This window comes from Bombus vancouverensis, chromosome 6, assembly GCF_051014615.1.
Source record: "Bombus vancouverensis nearcticus chromosome 6, iyBomVanc1_principal, whole genome shotgun sequence".
NCBI lineage: Eukaryota > Metazoa > Arthropoda > Insecta > Hymenoptera > Apidae > Bombus > Bombus vancouverensis.
Window position 1 is genome coordinate 15,607,177 of NC_134916.1, and position 12,838 is coordinate 15,620,014.

Below are 12,838 nucleotides of genomic sequence, written 5' to 3' on the forward strand. Positions count from 1 at the left end.
AGAATTTTAACCGTATAAAAGTAAACGTAATCAGTATCGTAATAATTGATAATCTTATCAAATCAATACGTCATATATTAAAAGATTTTTTGAATACCTCGATTTCTGTCTCACAATTAATCAACCCTTACTTTCTACAAAATTCTCTCCCTCTTACCTTTTGAAAAATATACACGAGAAATGCACTGTTCAGCGCACTATAGTAACCATTTACTTTCGAAAATAATACACCTATACATAATAAATTTAATTACTCCGCTATCGGTTTTCTAAAACTACACTTTTCTAAAATACAAAGCGGATAGTAAAAAACTAACGGCGAGGTCCAAATAGAAGGCAATAACTATCAGCAACGAAATATTAAAACCAACGGGTGGTATCTCTGCCGTCGAGGGTGTTCAAAGCAGCGGAAACAGAAAGACGGACAACCAGCGGGGGAAAAAAAATAACGAAATTGAAACGTCAAATATAAACATTCTTTGACTTCTGGTGTGTCACAAACGTTGACACGGATCCCTCGATCTATTTTATTCCTTCCCTCGTCTTCCCTCCATCTATTTTATTTTATTTTTTATTTTTTTTTATTTAGATTTTTTTTACCTTTGACTTCTTTTTTCTCGCTGTCGTTTCCACGGGCAGCCCCGCAGGGGTTAAGTGGTCGAAGAGAATTTCGGTGGGATCTGTGGCCGTGCAGAACCACGATCGCGCCTCCCCGCGTTTCACGGCTAAATTGCTGTTTCGCGATTGGCAGCCCGTCAACGATTCGATGCTCGAACAGATCTGACCACTGTTATCATTATACGTACGCGTACCAACAGGATGTCTGTGGTCAGTTTGGTACACGACATCCAACCGCATAAGCCGACGTACGGATTTTTGTCATCGGGAGAACCGCCATTGCACATGATTCCCGGACCGGAATGACGTTTCGGTTGATTTCTGGATAGGGAAGGGATGGGCTGTTGCGACTGCCACGATGAAAACAGGAATCGACGAAAACGACATTGCCAACCGACATTGCCAACCGACATTGCTGCAAACAGAGCGCCGTTACATCGGTTTCACCTGAATCGTGTTTCGACAGTATTTCCACGTGTCGTTTGGAATATTTTCTACGGGAAGGAGTAGTTGACGTGACGCGGTTTTGTCGCTGTAAATGGAAGGTTTCCATTCAATTCTTTGGAACGGAGTAGAATTGAGATCGGTTCGAGTATAGTTATCGGAAGGTTCGCGAGAGTACTCGAGATCTATTGAGAAATTGTTCGACAATTTTATATGAAATTGGTAATGCATAGTGACTCACGAATAATTGTAGTGAAACGTTTTTATGAATATGTATGGAACTATCGGAAATTTCATTAGCATTCTATTTAAACAAGAGAATTCGAATTGCATTGTACCGCGTATGGGATTCCAGGAAAAGCTATATTAATTCCGCTGCAACTTCTTAATGATTTGTGTAAACGTGTATGAAAATATCGGAAATTTCATTAGCACTGTAATCAGACAAACAGAAAATTCGGACTGTATCGAACCGTATATTACTCTGTATTAATTTTACTGATAACGTCTAAATGATATTAATATCCGTCAAGGAACTTTCTATTTCTAGTAACTATAAAATAAAATCATTATTTTAGTAATCCTGGTATTAAATAATCATTAAGCATCGTGGGAATTACGCGATCCCTTCTTCGGATGGTAAAAACGGTTGAAATCTTCGTACAAACCTCGAGTACGCTCCTCAAATGTATTCAGAAAAAGTTCCTCCCATATGACCCGTTTATAATCGAACGGTCGATTGGCCGGAATCGAGTTCGTGGAATTCCTTTGCGAAACTGTAGTATAACAAGAACTCGCGGCACTCCGCTCACGATTCGCGTCACCCGTAAACCGATTTAATCCCCTCCTAGCGCACGCGAGTTCACGTTAAACGTTCCTCCACCTGGACGATTCTTTAACGAGTCTCTTTGCCCGTTAAACGCAATACCGCTATTACGATCGCCCGCTTTAAGAGGAAACTCGTGCCCCTAAAAGATTCATGAAAACTGCGACGCGAAGCGGTCGTTTACCACGCTCACCTCCCTCGCCCTTCTTGCTCTTGAAACTCCCATCGTTGCAACGGTTTCGGAGCAAAACCAGCGTCGTTTCAGCAGTGCGCGCTCGTCTCGTCTCGTCCCGTCTCGTCGCCAGGACGCATCCGCGGCGATAAGTCAACTCTAAGCGAAGAAAATCGAGGATGGGTACGTCGTCGAAGGATATAGGAGACGTAGAATTTAATAACCATAGGCTGTGACACGGGGGTGCCTCCGCAGCGTAAGACATGGATGTAATCTTAGCGGGGTAAGTCATACGTTAGGAACCGGAGGACACATTCTTCGCGTCGCTAACAAACGCCCATGGCATGCACGACATGTCCCGAGCTCGCTTTCTCTGCCTCTCTCTCTCTCTCTCTCACTCTCTCTTTGTGAGGCATCGAAGGAAGCCTTGACAACGTTGGCTGGAGCGCCGACATAATTCTAATTTTATTGCCCTAGCAGGATGCGGGCCAACGCGAACGAGACCTCGAATTTATGGGCAATTTTTCTTATTAATTTTCATAAGTTCGACACGTGAACCAGCGCAACGTCTACACAAAGGCGATCCCGTCTTCCTTCCTTCGCCCTCTGCAACCTTCCTTAGAACTTGCCGCGATCCTTGCATACAGCAGCGTATGCAAGGGTGACGTGCGCTCGGAACGCGTCGTATTTTCCAGCGCCTTACCGCCAACAGCCGCGACCCCCGCCCAGGCCGATGGTTATATCGAGTCGCGGCGCCAAACTTCGACGATGCCACGGAGGAACACCTTTTCGAAAGACGCGAAGTTGGAAAGCGTCGCCGAGAGAGAGAGCTGCGAAGAGACAATCTGCCGGTGCGCCAGGGGTATATTAAAAAATTTTCTGGCACACCGTGAATTCAAGGAATTCGTAATTGATACGTGGCGGGTGATTGGTTTGAAAAAAAGAAAGGGCAGGATTTCTTGGACAGACGTCCGGATAAATGAGCTATGTTAAGTATAGGGTGTCGCAACGAATATATTCAAATCCTCGCTTAGTTTCGCTGGTGTTGTTTCGTTCTTTTTAAGCCATGGAAAAGATATTTCTCTATTGGCTGTTTGTAGTAAAAACACGCTCTGCGTTTAATGTCTGCGTAGAATTTGAGACGAATTTTAGCGATAAATAAACACATCGATCGTTTGGTCAGTTAATAATTTGTTAAAGTATAATGTTGTGTGTGCACTAACATTATGACTGTCGAACGTGAAAGGGTTAATTTATTTCGTACTCGCGGATCATTCATTTAATTAGAGGTAGAAGATATTGTGAATATTGTATTGTTTAATTAATTCACTTTCGGGTTATTTAATGTTCGATACACGTGTCAAAGAGGAGAATTTCAGTCGATTAAACTAAACTGTCACAATTTTGTTTAAGTAGTACCATCTAGAATCGACAATACATATTGTATATGTGAGAAGGAAAGAGGCAGAAAATTGCATATTTAGTTTCCAAGCGCCGTAGCCAAATTAATTAATACATAATTTATGATCATGTTGTATTAATTTCGCAAGAAAATGGTATGAATTGCCCTCGGTCATTAATTTGGTATTAATTTATACATTTAGCGTATAATGTGTTTATACAGCTGTGTACTTTACTAAAACTCGATCAATGCGGCGTCGATCAGGATTTAGATCAAAATTTAGGATCAATAGAATAAAATTGTAATATATACAAAACGAATCCTTTAACATGATGATTTCAAATAACTCGTAAATTATTTACTATATGGAAAAATACTTCGAATGAAGTGCATCGAAGAGAACGTAATCTGATATTAATCTTCGCGTGTTTGGTTACGCAAAGGATATACGCTGAAATTATACGTAAATATATTCCATATAGATATTCTAATGAAAATAATACAATAAAAGCAAATACATATGTAAATTTCGTTTCGAAATCAATGTTTTTGATCACTGCGAGAACTACAAATCCGACATGTTTCATTGTCACAGTTAATAGTTCTAGCGTTAAATAAAATCAAATATTTCTTTAGGGATTGGACGAAGGATTGAATGAAACTATATTGCCCAGGAAAAAAAGTTTCAATAGTCCGAATTACAATCGTATTGGATTAATTCATTGAATTCCTCGAAATCAATCGTGCCGAGCGCACGTCCACCGTACTTCGCTTTCGTCGGAATTTCTAGAGTGCAGAAATTCGTCGATTCCCCGTTTATGAATAGAAGAAATCGCAGAAGGATTCATACAGAACGTGGAGGAAGGGATGGAATTTTTCCGGCACAGCGAAGTGGAAAGAAGCGTCTACGACGTTTCGAAGTAGTAAATAATGGAGAGTGACGAACGGATGGCTGCGGAGGATGCGCAAAGAGAGTAGAGCAACTAGGGGAACAGAATGCAGAGGGGTAAAAAGAGGGAATAGAAAATTGCACGGTAAACTCGTGCCACCGTTTCCACCTTGCCGTGGTAAATTGAGAATAAACAGGCGGGCCGAAGAGACCGAGCGAGAACTCGGAGGAAAAAAATAATTCGTCGCGGCTGCAGGAATCACGAGGAAAGGAATTCGTCGAGGATGAGTACCTTTTTAATCTCTGCGGCGCGTAATCGAACCGGAACTCGACTTAATCAATTAGGTTATATTAATCGGCGAGCCCGAACAATGAAATTTCTCTCATCTTCGCCGCTACGATCTCTTCTCCGTTATAAAATAAAGATTCCGGTTATTACGCTCGGTCGGCGAAACGTTTCTTGCGAAATTTGACTTTCTTTATACGTTTTATATATATTTTTATATTTTCAAACTTTCTTATATTTTTAAAGTTTTAAGCGTTCGATCGAGAATCGAGTTTGTTTTTAATTATCCGTCTATATAGAAAAGACAGAGTCTGTAAAATTGATTTTAACGTAGTCGCGGCGATGGTCAGTTGTGAATTCTGTATTCTTAATCTCCAATGCATTTCAATAGATTAATATTGACGAGACCAACATGCGGTTTTATTAACCATTCTAGTATTATTTGTGGAACTAAATATATGCATAATCCAAAATTACAGATGTGGATCTCTTATCTCACTAAAAGATAATGCTTTTATCTCATCGAAACGTGATCTCGTATTTCGCGTTTCGAATGTGACACGTTAATCTAGTTATTCGTAATTAACTACGTTACAAGGATAGCACAAAAATGCGAGATATCGATTAGTAAAGTAATTATAGAATTTCCTGATTATTTTATTCATATATCTTTCCGGTTTATTTATTTAACCCATTATGCATCTCTACCTTATCCACCGCTATTGCAATATTTTATTAATCCCTACGTCTTTCTTTACCTACCTTACCTGCTTCGTTACCATGGCATTGGTTGAGTGTAGGCATTGACTGTATCTACTTCAATGATATGCATCAAACGGTCTGTCTATTCCTGCCTTATCTACTTTACTTTGCTAGTGTTCTCGAAAAGTCGGAAATTTCATTTTGTAACAACGAAAACTGATATCAGTGTAGTTTATTCGTTGAGCGTCAATGCGATTTACGTAAAATGTTTTGCGAATTAAGGCAAAGTTCAAAAGAGCAAAGCGGATAGTGGTGGATAAAAAAGCAACCTGTTGAATTTTACATTGTTATCTACAAACGGTGAATCGAAAAAGAGAGTTTTTATTTCTTTTCTTCTTTTTTTTATTTGTATGAAATTAAAAGCTAATAATATACGCTACGCTAGAGGTTGAGAATGAATTTAATTTAAGAAAATTTTAGTGCGTAAATTTTGCATTTGTCTCTTTGTGTTTTTATCGATTGCTTACGTTGTTAATAAACAAATAATCGTTTAACACAAATCCAGCGAATCTGAGAGCTATTGTGGAGATTATAACAGGGAGATTACAATAGTGAGATTAACAGAAGATAGGATCTAGTATACAGATCCGTTATTATCCGTATTCTGGCAGCTTAAATTTAATCACCGTCAATCCTCTTATCCGTTAATTTTTAGTAATACGAGATTAATCCAAAAATACAAATTTTCATTTCTCGCAGACAATATACATATATGTTCATTAATTCTCAACAAAATAATATTAAACTATTACATAAAGATATAATGCGCAATATTATACCACAAGCATGCGAGAAATATTGCAAAATTTTGTATCTCTCGTATATATTACATACAGGTCCACCTCAGGTCTTTCATTTATATCCTAAACATTAATCGATGGAAAGGACATCATTCTCAGAATTGCGAGAGAGTACAAGCTTGTAGAACTTCTGAAAGTTCTTTCGTCTTCTCAATTTGTATAAACATCGCAGAATTTCTTATATGCCCTTACTAACGATAAACAATTCTATGTTTCCTTCATGACGATGATTTGCATTTTCATGGTTATACTTATATTTAGTTCCAATCATTAGTGTTGTAATCTTATCCTATACATGATACATTGAATCAATTGTGATTGTACCGCAGACTGAACAAAACGTTATGTACCGTTTATCGGAAAGTTAGGAATTCTTAAAACTGTCAGGAAACTTTAATACAATTGTATTGGAAGTTGCAGGTATATCTAAACATAATGACTCTATCCTTTTTACAAATACTAACAAATATTAATCTTATTAGAAGAATTTATACCATTCCTAATTGTTTTTCATAATTTTACCATTATTACTTCGCAATTATATTCCAAATCTAAGAAGAGTGGTACTCGACGAAAACTTTTGAACAGAATGGAAATTCTTAAATCGAAATTTGAAGTTTGTTAATTGGTTTGATGAATTATTGAGAGGATTAAAACTGAAGGATAAGAAAAGATAAGAAAAATTGCCATGTTCTCTTTACCAAACATTTATTCTTACAATACCACCGTAAAAATACAATTCAAAATGACATAAAACGCTTCTTTTATTAAAATAGACTTCATAAAAGTAATTTGTATGTTATTTATATATATATATCTTCAAAAATTATCTGAAATTCACATCGTGATATTTTCAACGGGGAACAAAGCTACGTTAGTCTGTTGCAAGCAATTCGCGAAACTATTCTCCATTTGTTGTGTCAATGGCGATGACCATAATGGCTCCACAGGATTCAAAAGAACTTCCTCGTTTATATCCTTCTGCCTCGCTGTCGAAAATGATTCCAATTTGTCAAAAATGTACTTCAGTCCCTTCAATAAGCGACTTTCGTTACAAGCATTCGAGGAAACACAATCTAACATAACGACTTTGCTTTTAAGGTCGTTTAACCGAAGCGACACTTTTTGCAACTCGTCCTCCATTTTTGATCTTTGTTGCGCTTCTGTATCCAGCAACGCTTTATTGCTCGATAGTTCCTCCTTCAATTTGAAATTCGACTCGACTAGACTCCATAACTGCGATTCCAAATCTCCAAGTTTCTTCCTTCGACTTTGATCCTCTTTCGGAACTTCTATTTCCTTCGACTGTTTCACTTTTATCTCGAACCTATGGATCTTCTTCCAATGACGTTTCTGCGTTGAATATTTGTTGAGCCTTTCCTGGGCAAATTGACATTTTCAAGTTATTAGATATATAAATATATTTGGGCTTTGTTTAAATTACAGAGAAGCGAAAACCGACAACTCACTGTTCTATTTCGTAAACTTCTTCTACGTTGTTTTATAAGTTCATGAATTCTATTATTTATCAAGTCTCGTCTCATATCTATACGAAATCTTTTCTTCGACGTTATACTTTCAGCCATCTCTCGCCTTCTCTTCAATATCCTCAGTATCATTTGTAAGGTGTTAATAGGTATGCGATTTTCAGTGAGATCTAGCTTCGTAATTCTACTGTTGGTTTGTAAGAGACGAATCATCGTCTCTGCTCCGTGTTTACTGATCCCACAGTGCCTCAGACTCAGCGATCTCAGCCAGACGTCGCTTTTTAACGCATAAACTAACTGCCTCAAGCCGGTGTCCCCGATTTTTGGATTTTGGTTCAGAATCAACGTGTGCAATCCCTGGGGCTGAAGAAAAGGAGTTCAATAAATTACAATACAATTCTGTTATCTTGAACAATATAATTCACGTCCTGAATGTAGTCTACAGACAGTTATGCAAATTTACATTTTTTGTGAACATAATTGCTGGAATCTAATCACATTAGACTGCAGGTGGAAACTGTATACAAATTTCTTTCACTTTTACTTCAAGTATTACAGCGACTAGTGTATTTTAGATATTTTACGTATCTTACAGTGTATCATGTGCATTCTCTACATTGTTACACCTTGAAATTTCTCACAAATGCATAGACATCTGCAGTCTACTAGTTACGGTTATTATAATTTGGACTTGTTATATAAACACGTATCTATAGTCTCTCATAATATACAATAAAGTTGATCACCACCTTCTTGTCAGAATTTTCTTCCGGAGATTGTACAGAGGACTGTTCCCAAACATTCTGCAACAGATCAGCCTTCCTTCTCTTCAAGAACAGGGACAGGCACATGGCACTTCTGTTCGACAGCCGGCAGGACGATAAATTTAATACACACAATTTTGGATTGTTCCTCAAACAGCCCAACAACAAATCACAACCTGAATCAACAAAAGAAGTGGACAATCACTAAAACTATTTCGTAAGAGGTTGACTAATAGCGCAAGAGTGACTCGAAATAAAATGCATATAATTTGTGTTTTCAAAGTAAAACATTAGAATACTATTGAGTTAAGGAAAAAATAGTAATATAAAAATTAAAACAATGATTATTACGTGTTAAAAAGTCAGAAAATGATACTAACCGACGTCTCCTATATGACACTTTGTCAAAGATAGATTAATTAGCTTCTCGTTGTTCTTCAAACCGCAACAGAGGATGTTGAGGTACTTGAGAGATAACGGAATCCCATCGAGAGTGATGGAGGTGATGGCGGAAGAATCCCTCGCGCAAACAGCGATGGAGTCGACGAGACAGCGCAACAGGAAGTTAGTGTAGATGACTGGACTTGCTTGATCCTTTCCTTTGCATCGCCTGGACGTGTCATCAAATGCCAGTCTAGGGTATCAACGTCTTTCTTTTTTGTTTATATTCTAACTTTCTCTATATTATTCATATTGGGAGATTCTGGCCTTTTCCTTCGTTTATCCCTCTCCTCCTGTCTTTCTCCGGCCTTCATTTTGTCCCTCCTCTGGTTCCACATTCCTTTAGATCGTTCCCTTTCCATTTAAATCTCTCTTTTCTCTCTTTCCATTCAGTCCAGGAGATGCAGACCTGCAAGCTTAAACTTTCTGGCAGTAGTATCCGCAAGGAAAATATATCTCTCGAATATAATTTCGTGCTGGTTGTGCATTAAATATTCACCCTTCAAGCGTAGAAATTTCAATCTTAGGCATAGAAAAAATTCAATGTAGGTCCTGTTTTTATTTCTATAGCAATATAATTTGATTTTTTGGTGTGCTTAAGAATCTAATAATGTAGAAACTGAAGAATTTCTGAAATTTTGTATCGTTTTCGTAATTAGCCTGGAGATAAAAAGGTTTGAATTCAAAAGGTTTCAATTTTTATTATAGTGATATAAAAATTGAAGAATTTCTGAACTGGAATTTTTTAATTATTTTATTAATCATTCCTGAGATAAGATGAATTGGAATTGAAAAGTTTGAGAACACTTATGCTCAACGTTTTGATAATATAGAAATTGAAGAATTCAACACTTGAAAATTTATTGTTTTAGTAACTGAATTTTGGGACAGGAAGAACAGGAAAATTTCAGAGCTCTTGTGCTACGTGGAAAGACGACACTGTAGTGTTAGAGCAAAGCTTAGGAAGTTTAAGCTTGGGGATGCAACGAAATCAGACATTTCTCTAAATTTAATTCTCATAAAATGTTTGATTGCAAGATATGTAGATGAAGTACCTTGGGATTTTTAAGCTTGGGGATACAACGAAATCGAACAATTCTATAAATTTAATTGTCATAAAGTATTTGATTGCAAAATATTTAGATGAAGTACCTTTAATTAAATTTCGAAATATTCGAGCCTCTAGGACTATTCATAATTTTCCACACGATAATTTTATGTCTTTTCGTAGTAGCAATCTGTCTTTACGTAATACCACTTTTACTTTGTTTAAGTATGATTCGTGACTGCCAGTTTTACGTTTCTTACAAAGTTCGGTTAAATTTGTCTGACATGACGTTCAGAATTATACGGTAGATACCATAATTTCTCAAGCTTCTCCTCCGTATTCACTTTCTCACGTACTCGTTTGCAACGACTTCGGCTATAGATATTGATTTTCGACAGATTTCGACTCTCGGCGATGCTTTTCAGTATCGGGGGCCAATCTTTCAGAGCCACGCGATCCACGCAGAATCGTAGACAACCCTCTGGTAAATATGCTTGTACAGCGGGTAATGGTTTAACGCACTTTTCTTGACATAGGACCTTGTTAAAAAATTCTGTTTATACCGTGTGAAATATAACTCTCTTTCACGGGGTCGTTAAATTAAATTATTATCCTTGGATGATCAAATTATTAGCGTTTCTGAAGAATAAGTTTATTAAAATTCTAAAATCTATAAAAGTGTTAAATAATCTTCTTACGTTAGGCCAGTTGAAATTTTGTGTTACTTTTTTCTATACATTTTTTTCCTATTATTTTTTATCTTTCGTACATTTGTTTATAATTAAATTATATCGTTGAAATTGTAATTATGATTTTAATTTAAGATTTGGACCAACGATGGTAACAGAAATTACAAATGACTCAAGTGAGTTAACGAACCTTGTATAACCAAGCAAAATGCCCATGATTGATTCTTCTCGCCTCTCTGCTATTTTGCATAATGTCAAGATACACGATCGTCAATCACTTCTTGATTTATCATTGTACGGAACTTACTGACCGACAAAATGCCCGGACATATCACTGAATAATTAAAAAAAAAGTTGAATTACAAATATTTCTCGTTGAAGGTTCATTAAAAAAAGAAACTGCAGTTTTCGAAATATATCGAACATCTGACTATTAGCATTTGTTCTTCGTTCGCAACTTCGTGTCGCTGAAAAAATTTGAATTGTTCCTGGAACATTAAAAGATTCTAAGGGAACGGAGCAAAATAATGATTCCCATTATTACGCCATTCGTGCATTTCATCTTTTAATTAACGATTACAGTTGAACTATGTGCTATGCGATACAGAACATTTTAGCGTATACATACCTTCAATTACTTTATGGTTGAGTTACATTAAATTAAATTATTTTCTATCTTATTTCAACATAGATGGGAGTATACAGACTTACGCTTATAGACTTTCGTATATTATCTTATGTTTCTTTACTTCTCTCTATTTTTTTTTTTTTTTATTTAACTTATTTGAAGAAATTTATAACATCGCTCTATCAGTTCCATTTTATCGTTTTATCACTTAATCTCTTCACCCAGAGTTACTCGTATTTTTTACCGTTAATTTACTCTTATGTTAAATATTCTTACTGTGCAATGACCGCATTAACTGCATCCAACATAGGAGTCGTTACTCTTAGAATTATCTCTTAGAATTTAATTATTGTTAAGATATCCTGCGAAGTTAGAATTAGTAATGCATACCTCTATCAAATATCGGTTACATATAATGAACTTGGTTAACACATAGCAAGTTTTAACAAGAGATAGTAGAAAGATAGATAAGTAAATAATAGATAGATAATACATTTAATTCAGGCTGGGCCTCAGCATGTCCCTAGCCAAGTCGGAGGACCACTTGGTTTTACGACTGACGGCATAGGGAGGCTCCTCCGCCCGGCCTGTGTTTGGATATAAACGGACAGGATGTCGAGGTGGGGCTTCGGATGAAAATCTGGGCCTCACCATCGACAATCAATGGACGTTCAGGCCGCACTTCAAGCCCTTGGTCCCCAAAGTGACGGCAGCAGCCAACGCCTTATGTAACTTGCTGCTACATAAGGGTATATCAGTGGGACCAGGGTCGGAGTGTGCTGACTATATGAGGGAATCGTTTGTTCCCGGGTCCTGTACATCGGACTCATACGACGACCCAGGGGATAGCATTGAGAGGTGTGGTCCCTCTCAATGCTCAAACTTGACCGGAGGAATGGCTCCCTCGGAATGAGAGAAGACGCAGGAGTGCTCCGGCAGTAATTTGAATTCGGTCCCGGAACACTCCTGTTGGGCGTTAGATAGGCCACCCGGCGGTTGTAATCGGTAAGTCCGATACTACCCTGCCGCTTCCCAGAAAAGCGGCAAGGTGTCCGTCAGGATTGCCCCACGTATAAAAAAAAATAAAAAGAAAGGTAATATATTTAATTGAACTTACGGTTAGTATTGGAAGAGCAAACATTCATTGCCATTGGTAAGCATTATATATTTAACTAGTTACATGTCCATCATTAGCATTATTACGATATATTCCTCAATGTTGGTATGATTCACCTTAATGCGGATATGACTAATTACATCTCCAGTTTATCCTTTTTTCTTAATTACGAAGATCAAAAATGGACTGGCCTGCTCTTCTTTGTAAATTCTAAATAACGTCGTCGTCGTCATCGTCGTTGTCGTCGTCGTTAACTTAGAGTAAATTTTGTAATAATAATTCCTTTTTGCAGATTAATCTTAATCCTTCGAACATTTCAGCAATTTCGCCTCTCGAATTTGTTTACGTGAAGATTACACTTTTATTTTATTAAAATCGTTTTTTAAGTAAAAATAAAAGATAATGTTTATAAATAAATAAGCAGTTAGGTTTTTGTATTTGCGAGAAAATAAAATTGAGATTCAT

At 37.1% G+C, this 12,838-nt stretch overlaps 1 protein-coding gene across 1 annotated transcript; it reads right to left on the minus strand.

Annotated features, from left to right (window-relative positions):
- Positions 1–6,890: 6,890 nt before the first annotated feature.
- LOC117157737 (uncharacterized) lies at positions 6,891–12,732 on the minus strand. The gene is made up of 5 exons (XM_033335998.2): positions 12,374–12,732; positions 8,831–11,618; positions 8,436–8,626; positions 7,669–8,049; positions 6,891–7,579 (listed from the first exon to the last, which is right to left on the minus strand). The coding sequence occupies exons 3-5, from the start codon at positions 8,535–8,537 to the stop codon at positions 7,037–7,039; spliced, it is 1,026 nt and encodes a 341-aa protein (XP_033191889.2). The 5' UTR covers positions 8,538–8,626; positions 8,831–11,618; positions 12,374–12,732; the 3' UTR covers positions 6,891–7,036.
- Positions 12,733–12,838: the final 106 nt, after the last annotated feature.

What these genes read in the sequence shown, in the direction of transcription:
- LOC117157737 (XM_033335998.2), bottom strand. Translation starts at nt 8,537, where the DNA reads ATGTGCCTGTCCCTGTTCTTGAAGAGAAGGAAGGCTGATCTGTTGCAG. An exon ending in AAGAAAATTCTGACAAGAAG is followed by an intron (nt 8,050 to 8,435) that starts GTGGTGATCAAC and finishes CCTTTTCTTCAG; the next exon opens with CCCCAGGGATTGCACACGTT. An exon ending in GAAGTTTACGAAATAGAACA is followed by an intron (nt 7,580 to 7,668) that starts GTGAGTTGTCGG and finishes CAATTTGCCCAG; the next exon opens with GAAAGGCTCAACAAATATTC.